This window comes from Peromyscus eremicus, chromosome 16_21 (genome assembly GCF_949786415.1).
Source record: "Peromyscus eremicus chromosome 16_21, PerEre_H2_v1, whole genome shotgun sequence".
Lineage (NCBI taxonomy): Eukaryota > Metazoa > Chordata > Mammalia > Rodentia > Cricetidae > Peromyscus > Peromyscus eremicus.
In genome coordinates, this window is record NC_081432.1 from 8,497,235 (window position 1) to 8,507,071 (window position 9,837).

At 47.7% G+C, this 9,837-nt stretch overlaps 1 protein-coding gene across 3 annotated transcripts in view; it reads right to left on the minus strand.

Moving 5' to 3' along the window:
* Window positions 1–9,833, minus strand: part of Hsf2bp (heat shock transcription factor 2 binding protein) — a 79,598-nt gene extending 69,765 nt beyond the window's left edge. Inside the window, exons 1-3 of one of the 3 annotated variants that reach the window (XM_059281540.1) lie at window positions 9,721–9,833; window positions 7,364–7,626; window positions 6,235–6,385 (exon numbers count right to left, since the gene is read on the minus strand). In XM_059281540.1, coding sequence (XP_059137523.1) covers window positions 6,235–6,385; window positions 7,364–7,411 — 199 coding nt within the window. In that variant the 5' untranslated portion in view covers window positions 7,412–7,626; window positions 9,721–9,833. Of the gene's footprint in view, window positions 1–6,234; window positions 6,386–7,363; window positions 7,627–9,356 lie in introns of all 3 variants that reach the window. The other 2 variants (XM_059281539.1, XM_059281541.1) reach the window with 2 other exon arrangements.
* Between the last annotated feature and the right edge of the window lie 4 nt (window positions 9,834–9,837).

Consider the following 9,837-nt stretch of genomic DNA (forward strand, 5'->3'; position numbering starts at 1 on the left):
ATCTTCACTGTGAGCTGAGATTTGGGTGGTGTATTTATTTCCCAGGACATGGAATAAAGTAGGAGTTGGGTAGCTTAGAACAGCCAAAATGTATGTCTCACAAGTCTAAGGACTTTTGATCCAAAGTCCAGGTGTTGGCAGGGCCAAGCTCACTGTAAGACCTTGACAGGGAGGATTGACTGTTCCTTGCCTCTTTCTGCCCAACATTCCCTGGATTGTGGAAGCACTTTTGCAGACCCTCCCTCCCCCTCCACATGGCCTCTTCTTGACACTGTCTTCCCTTTTTGGGTCTCTCTATATTTTCACACAGACCTCACTCCACAACTGTGTTCAAAATTCTCCTCACAAGAATGTCATATTGGACTAGGGCCCAACAGGCCTCACTTTATTTCTGTGAAAACCTTTTTCTGTGGGCCTACAGGCTAGACTTGAAGATCTTTTCAGGGAAATACCTGACAGATACTTTTACAACTTGCCAGGGTTTCATCAGATTGTCAGCCCTTCGTGAGACATTCCTATTCACGTGTTTTTCCAAAGCAAACAGCCATCCCCAGAATGATTCTGCATCCTACAAGGTTCCCAGAAATAAGCGGTTATAGTGGCTCAGGGGCTCCCAAACTAAAGACCCAAAGCTGGGCCGCTACCAACCAAAGATTCCTCTTCCAGAGCAGCTGTTAAGTATCTCGGGTTCACAGAATAATACAGCAGTCTTCAGACGGCCACCACATAAGTTCACCTGCTGACACTGCTTTAGTCTAGCCAACCCACTGCTAGAGTGGACAGACTGTACAAGCACAACCTGCATTTTCCAACATGCTAAACTGAAACCCATTTGCCTACCATACCAAATGCTGTCCAATCTCTCCTGAATAAACTACTTCTAGGATGCCTTTAACTATCTAAGTCTACGTCTTCATACAGTTGTCTTTGGCATCCCCTACCCCATCCCCTTGGGACTCTGGTGGCCGTTTCTAGTTACGTGGCACCTGTGACATACTTCCCCTTAGGTTGTCATTGTGTTTCTTTTCATTTTCCTTATTGTTCCCTAAGATCCCAACCATCTCATGCACTTGTGGATTCCTTCAAGTAACCAGTAGAGGGCCCTCACAAACCAAGATCTTCAAGCTCACAAGCTGTTTTAGTAGTATTTAAAAATCCCAATCATCTGCCCCACTTCAAATCATGAGACTCTTGGATGTAAGGGCAGTGTGGCTTTGGCATTTCACCCCACTCCTCAGAAGGGTTATCTGGCTGGCTAGATGTGTATCCCTTCCTAAACTGAATATCCAGTTAAAGAGGACAACCTTCCCTGATTAAGAAGGACCATTCTTCAGCCAAGGACATATAAGCAGCAGTGCTCCCCTGCTAGAACTGCCAAACAAGCTCCCTATCCTCTTAAGGCTCTGCTCCGTGAGGCTGGCTCTGTCCAGGACCCAGCTGCCAGCAGCCAACCCTTTACCGTACTACCCAAAGACAACTAAGGTCACCAATCACTGCAGGAGACAGAAGAGTATAGACACTCGGTCATGGACTCTGACCTATTAGCTGGATGGTCTTATATGGTTACTGATTCCTCATCTCACTCTCAATTGAGATCTCAACATGATAAACAACAGTGCAGGACTCTTTCTTTACAAGAACTTTCCTCCAATGTTCAGTACTGAAGGGTGCTGATAATGTTTTCACAGGAGTATTTTATATTTATGCACTTTTCAATTTGACAGCCCTCAAGTCAAGGCTATTCCAAGCTCACTATGTGATAGTGCCTGAGTCACAGCTGAAGCTGCTAGGCTGCAAATCTGCCAGAATGCTCTCTCCATTATGCCAGAAGCTCAACGAGTTTCACAGATGGAAAATACTTTCTTCAAGATTCCTACAATACAGGTACCATTCAAGCCCTTTAGAAGGATTAAGTCATCTCAAACTTGCCACGTCCTAGGATAGCAGTTCTCAACCTGTGGGTCACAACCCCTTTGAGGGTTGAACAACCCTTTCACAGGAGTCACCTAAGACCATCAGAAAACACTGATATTTACATTATAACTCATAACAGTACCAAAATTACAGTTTCATTTGCAGCAATGAAAATAATTTTACGGTTGGGGGCCACTACAACATGAAGAACTGTATTAAAGGGCTGTAGCATTAGGAAGGTCGGGAACCACTGTCCTAGGAGACTTTGAGGTGGGTAGCACAGTCCTAGATGTCTACTCTGAACCCTGTAACCAGGCAAGTGCTCTACTGTCCTTAGATGAATGCTTTATAGTTCCAGGAAACACAATGAAAGGCTGGTCAGCACCCTCCTTATTCCCAATCATGCCTGATCCTAACTTAGAAGGCTGTGGCCTCACTTCATCACCAGAACCCATCACGTTTTCCCATGTTCCTGCTGTTCCATCCATACAGTCAGAGTCCAATGGCGCCTAGGACTTGCCTTGAGGAATACTCATTACTTCCCTCCACCCAGCCAACCCTTTACACTCATCTCATAGTCCAGCTCAAATCGTTCCCCTGAAAACATCACCTGATCAGTATCTTGGTATCATTCCATTTAGAAGTTCCAAGTGCCCTTCACCTCAACTAAACCCCCTCCCATCCTCTATAAACATCCCACATTTACCATCTTTACTTCTGCTATACCCAAGTCCTTCAAAAGCAGGAAAACCAGCTGACTTAAAAAAAAAAAAAAAAAAAAAAAAGATCCTTACTCCCACTTGTGACTTTCACATATCTTTTCTTTTCCTTCTAAAGAAAAAAAAAAAAAAAAACTTGTGCTTTGGCGGGGATAGAGAGTTGGCTCAGTGGTTAAGAGCACTGGTTGGTCTTTCAGAGGAGCTGGGTTTAATTTCCAGCACCTTTATGGCAATTTACAACTGTCTCTAACTCCAGTAACAAAGGATCTGAAACCCTCTTCTAAGTTCCTCAGGCATGACACACAACATGGTACACACACACACACACACACACACACACACACACACACACACATGCAGGCAAAACACTCATACAAAGTCATTTTTTTTAAAAAAAAGAAACTGTGCCTTTTCTCCAGTGTTTACTCTTCAAAGATGCTTAGACAAGACACTGATCAGTAATATTCCAAATCACTACCTGCCTTCCCAGCTTCTCAAAGGCAATTGTCTTGATAGCTCAGAACCAGGTTCTCCATGCTATCTGATACCCATCTCACCAACTCAGGCACTCAGGAAGCTAGGTGGATCTCTGTGCATGAAAGGCCAGCCTGATCTACATAGTGAATCCCAGGCCAACCAGGGCTACCTCAAGTGAGACCCGGCCTCGAGGGAGGGAGGGAGGGAGAGAGGGAGGGAAGGAGGGAGGAAGGGAGGGAGGAAGGGAGGAAGGGAGAAAAGGAGAAAAGGATGAAGGGAGGAAGGAAGGAAAGAAAACTCAAGAGCAAAAACTAGGTAAAGGGTGCTCTAGAAGGCCATCTCTTCAACCATGTCTCAGCCAGAAAATTGAAAGTAGTCAGGGTAAGCCTAAGTTGAAATTTTACAGTTCCTCCCCCGGAGGAAAAGCACAGGGGCCATGCCCAACATAGAGCTCATGTCTGGGCAGTCAGAGCAGACAGCCACTCTGGATGAGGCTTACCAGCAATACAAACGCTTCACAGCCATAGTAAGGCCTGTTTAGGTCCCAGCGTGGCAGCAGTTTGCTAGTTGGTCTTTATCCTAAGGACAAGGAGCAGCTATTTTAACAGCTGAACCTGAGGAGTGGAATGATAGAATCACACACAAAAAAGCCAGGCTGGGAATGGTAGACACTGCCTAGAGGAGGCAAGTACAAGGATCCCGCCAAAGCAGGAGAGATGAAGACAGGGTAATACAGTCATAATGCATCTCCAAGGAAGAATATACAGAACTCACTGGAGAAAGGGAGAACTCCATGCAAGGTGTCAGATCTAGGCTTGTTCTCTAAGCAGACCAAGGCAGGCCAGTGAGAAAAAGCACAGTGAATCATAAGTCAAACAGAAGAAAGTAAAAATGGTCTTGCTAAGTGAAAAGATGCCCTGCCCATTTGTCAGGCTAGAACAGTGGGCACAGACAGAGCAAGCTGCCAAATGAACAGAAAACGGTATGCCTCCCATTAACTGCAAAGTGTCACAGTGCCCCTTTCTTAGAGTGACTGCTCATTTCTTATTCATCAAATTTATGTTGAAAATTCCCCTACTTTCAGAAGGAAAAAAACACAACCTGCCCTGAAGATTACAGTGACACATAGAAACAGCCTAACTCCCCACTAGCCTCAGAGGTGTTGCTAAGGTATGTCTAAACAGTGTTCTACATTTATTTAAACTTCCTTGTTAACAGGCAAACAAGACCTGGGTCCACTTTACATTCAAATTCTAGTTGCCTCTTTACACACAGCTCCACCTTGCCATAAGCTGCCAAAACACTGCTTGAGCACTTAGGCAGAGACAAGAATATCTACAGTTTGAGGCCAGCCTGGGCTCCACAGAGAATTCAAGGTTAGCCCAGGATATATGGTGAAGCCATCTCTAACAAAAAACACTGCTTCATTTCCAAACCACCAAATTCCAACCCTGCCCCCAAAGCCTGATAGGTGCCTCCCAGTTCCTCTGGTATATGGTCATGCATATCTCAGTAAGACATAAACCTGATCTTGTCAAATGCAGATCTGTTCCTGACTAGGTTAAGACAGACATTTAGAGTCTGAATGGTAACAGAACAAGTGGGAAAAGATGCCAAGTTAAGAGTAAGGGCAAGGCAGACACTGGAGACACAGACACATCCAGCAGTCACCAGCATCAAATAGCAACTAAAGCTGTGTGTGTGCATGAGACGGCCTTGGGGGCTACAGTGAAAGTGGACTAGGCTGAGCCTCAAGCATCTGCACTGTCTAAAGACTCCTGAGAAAGGTAAACGGGCGAAGAAGACCAGGAGGACAACACCATAGAGGAGAAAGTGACGAAAACCCCGGGAAGGCCAGGAACCACAAGCGAACATCTCCCGTAGTCTGACTGATCAAGTTACCACAGGTTCATATGTGGCCCTCAGACTGACTTGGGAAGGATACTGACCCCAGTGAATTTTGCAGAATACTGGTTCATGACGTCACAGAGAAACAATCAACCAGTAGGCTAATGATACAGTCTGATGCCAGGCAGCATTTTACTTTTCTGGAAGAAAATGCATAAAGACAGACTAATAATCTCAAAACTTGCCAGCTGAGCATGAGGTCAGAATGAAGCAGCTAAGAAGTCAATAACCAGGGACAGGAAGAGTAGAGCATCCACAAAGAATGGTGACATACCCAGGGAAAGGCATCAGCCCTGTAGCTCTGGGGGAGAATGGTTACTGGAGCCCAGTAAGAGGTAGACTGTGGAGGAGGCTACTAGGAGGGAGCAGGTGTTGTGGAGGACTGCAACCACCTGAGTAAGAAGCAGAGGCAGAGGGCAGATCAGTACACCCTTCCATCCACTCTCTCTCTTTGCTCAGAGAAGCCTTCTTTGCCCAGCCCTGCCAATTCCAGTTAGCAGGGAGTCTACCTCCCTGAAAACAGTACAGGGCAGAAAAGTTAACTGATAGGAAGACTCCTTAAAGAATAGGGCATGGTGCCATGTATTCATGCCCATTTGCCCTTCTAACTGGATAGGGTTGGCTCACTGGCTAGGTATATATGCACAATCTAGAAACCCATACTCTGATCCCTACTGGCTTACTCCTCCTTAGGCAGTCTGATGGCCCCCCACTTCCAAGGAGGTCATCATATTAATGGTTTCATGTATTACAGGCTAGGGCCGAACACAATATGTAGAGGAGGATGACCTTGAACTCCTGATCCTCATGCCTCCACCACCCAAGTACTGGATTACAGGCATGTACCACCATGTCTGGCTCAGAAACCAGCATATTTGAGTCAAGATACTTCTTTATCCAGACTTACTGCTAGAAACATTACTCAGGTCTTTGGGGTATGCACTATGAGGCCACACTATGAGGGCTGACAGTCAAATGTGATGTGAGAAATTAGCTTTAACCACCAAAAACAAATTTAACTGGAATCCAGTCCCAATCGGGAAAGTGCTGACTCAATCTCCAAATACCTCCAAGAAATTTAACAGGGCTCTGAACTAGTATGTGACATACTAGTGTCGAAAGTCTGAATGGACAAGTTCTGGCAATCCTGGACTTAGCTCAACATTGAACACGGACTCCCCTGCCCACATAAAGACATGCACGAGGGAAGACTCACGTTTTTCTACAACCTTTAATTTGTGGAAACTTTCCATTAACTCTCCATTTAGTAGTCTGGGTAAGAAGTCCCGTATTTGCATCACTTCAGTCGTCAGCCGTTCCAGGTCCTTCTTTCTAACTTTAACAAATTCTTCTTTAGCATCTACGTACTAAAAGAACAAGCAGATCTTAACATTGTAATATTTCTCTTCAGACGACAAAAAACGAGCACCCCAAGTCAACTTGCTTCCTTTCCTTCCAAGCCTCTTACATTCATAATTACCTCACAGGTTAAGTTTACATATGTACCTATGTGTGTTCAACTTTGGGTTTTGTTTTGGTTTTGGTTTTTTTGTTGGTTTTGTTTTTTTGAGAGGAAGGGTCTCACTATGTAGCCCTGGCTGTTCTGGAACTATGCAGACTATGCTGGCCTTAACTTTGAAACAGTGTGCCTGCCTCTGCCTCCCTAGAAATGGGGGTTACAGGCCTATTCCACTACCCCTGGCACCTGATGCACCTTCTGTTACACATATATGGATATCGATGTGTGTGTTGGGGGGTGTGGGGGGTGTGTATACAGAGAGTCAAGGGTGATGATGTACACCTATATTCCTAGCTTTTCAAGAAACTGAGACTGAAAAATGACTTTGCCCAAGAGTTCGAAGCCAGCCTTGAGCAGCACATCAAGACTCTAATTCAGTAAGAACACACATAATAATGGAAGAGGGAGTGTAAACGCTGAAGGGGAAAAACCGCACACACGAGCCTAAAAGCCAAAGAAAATGCCTGCAATTTAACGTGCCCAGGATGGGATATGCCCCGCAGCCCCTAACATTCACCACTACTGTCTAATGGCGTCACACCGGAAGTGGGCATCCATCAGGCCCTCTCTTGACCTGAGTCACCAAGCGCAAAGCCTCACGGCCTGTGACCTAGACCACTTTTTTTTATCTTGACTGGGGGCCTTCCGAGGACTCGGGAACCGCGCCTCGAGTCTCCCGCCCTGGCCCGCCCTCGCCCCTCGGGCCCCCGCTCCTGGCCTGGGCCACCTCACAGCCACAGGGACATCTCCTCAGGCACTGGACCGGCCCTGAGGAGAGCGAGCGTCAGCAGCTCCCATGTACAGGACACCGGACCATCCCACTGACCCGGCAGGCTTCCTCAACACCGGGCCCCTCGCCCGCGTTCGTGGCCATGGCCGCAGCCGCTGCCTCGTGCGCCTGCGCGGAGCTCTAGCCCACGCAAGTCAAGCAGAAAGCGCGGGAACTGGTAGATGCTGGGACCAGACGGGAAGCCGCGAGGTTCAAATCTCGTCCACTTTGCGCTGCATTCTCGGCCTCTGGGTCCAGGGAGAAGGTTGACCCGAATCTGCTGCCGCTCTTCTGCTTCAGGCGTGTTTCAAATTTGTCACCTGCAAAATGAGGCCTGGGTGTCAAAATAAGCCGAATCCGCCCTTTCTTGTTTAGTGAGAGGGTGCTACAGCTAAACCCGCGCCCTCGTTGTGAGAAACCGCGCAGCGGCATGCAGTCCCTCGGCCCAAAGCGCTTCTGTGTTGAGGGATGCATTTCTGTATCCACAGGAAAGTTATTTTGACCAGGTAACTGGGGTCTGAAATAACCGAAGTTTGAAGCTGGATGCAGTGGTACACGCCTATAATCCCAGCACTTGGGTGGTGGAAGTTCAAAACCAGCCTTGCTACATAGCGAGGGAGTCTAGCCTGGGATACATGGGGGAAAAAAACAAAATTGAATAACCAAAGTTTGGAAGAATATCCAATCTAATAATCGCCCCCCACAACGTGCTACTGAGTCTACAGAATATATGTTTGATGACCTAGGGTTTGGATGTCCCTAAAGTTAGCCCAGTTGTTAAGACTTCTTTCTTGATGGAGATGGAGAAGAAGAAGATGGGGGGGGGGAGTAAAAGAGAGTGGGGGGAACAGAGGAGGGGAGAGGAAACCGTGCTAGGTATGGGTATGTAAAATAAATGAAAAAAAATAATAATTATAAAAAACAAAAGACTTCTTTCTTGTGGGATTAGTATGTTCCCACTTGGGCTGGGTAGTTTTATATCAACTTGACACAAGTTAAAGTCATCTGAGAGGAGGAAACCTCAATTCAAAAAATGTCTCTGTGGGGCTGTGGTGGCTCGTGCCTTTAATTCTAGCACGTGGGAGGCAGAGGCAGACGGTTCTCCAGGTTCGAGGCCAGCCTGGTCTACAGAGCAAGTTCCAAGACAGTTAGGGCTACACAGAGAAACCCTGTCTCAAAAATCCAAATAAATAAATATTTAAAAAATAAAAAAGAAATTAAGAAAATGTCTCCATAAGATCAGGTTATAGGCGGGCATGTAAGGGTGTTCAAAACAGGGTTTCTCTGTATAGCCCTGGCTATTAATCCTGGAACTCAGCCTGTAGACCAGACTGGCCTGAACTCACAGAGATCTGCCTGCCTCTGCCACCACCAGCCGGCTATAAAAGCATTTTCTTAATTAGTGATTGATGGGGTGGAGGACCCAGCGTATTGTGGGTGGTGCCATCCCTGGGCTGGTGGTCCATTGTTCTATAAGAAAGTAGGCTGAGCAAACCGTGAGGAACAAACCAGTAAGCAGCACCCCTCCATGGCCTCTGCATCAGCTCCTGCCTCCAGGTTCCTGCCCTGTTTGAGTTCCTGTCCTGACTTCCTTCAGTGATGAACAGTAATATGGAAGTGTAAGCCAAATTAACCCTTTCCTCCCCAAGTTACTTTTTGGTCGTGGTGTTTCATTGTAGCAACAGAAACCCTAAGACACCACAGCTCAGAACTTTGTGTTTTGCACGGGGGAGGACTTAAGAACAGGACCAAGTTCCCTCCCCATTAGATTCCCAAATCTCCCCCTGCTTGCTGCCAGGGCAGGTCATTTCCAATCTCTATTGTCGGGGGACATCCCTGCACCTGACCCAGACGCTGTGGGTATGGGTTTGATAACTCCCCATTCAACACGCCTGCACCTGTCCCGAGACGCTTCAGGAAGGCTTGCTCTGTTGCCACTACACACCCCTGAATCTGTCCCAGGAATGGATTGCTCTCTCCACACGACACCCCTTACGTGCCTTTGATGCTACAAGGATGGGTTGCTCTCCCTCCTCGCCAAATCCCGCACCTGTCCTAGAACGCTGCAAAGGTCTCCTCGTCACCTCTGCACCTGTCGCAGGACACTGGGGTGGAGGGGACAGTCACTCTATAATGCTGAGCCTGCATCAGGACTCCAGGCACTACGCTGGGGGGTGTGGAGACGGAGGAGCACTGCCCCTGTGTAGTCCTCAGGCCTGGGCTTCCTGAATGACGGCCTTCCTTATGGGTCTCGATTCTGCCCAGGAGAGCTCGCGGAGTTCTGCAGACCCTGAGTGAGTGGAGGTCGCTGGGGCGCCGCTCCCCCGACAGAGCTTTGCTAGCTGTGCTTAGACTCTAGACTGCGTCAAACCGGCCGTAGGCGGCTTCCTAGCGGAAATCTGACCCCAACTAACCTCGACGCCAACGGCCCAGAACTCGGACCACCCACAGGACGTACCCGGGGAGCCCGGCTGCGGCGCCTACTCGCGCCACAGCCACGCGGGCTCCCTGGGCGCGCTACCAGAGGCGCG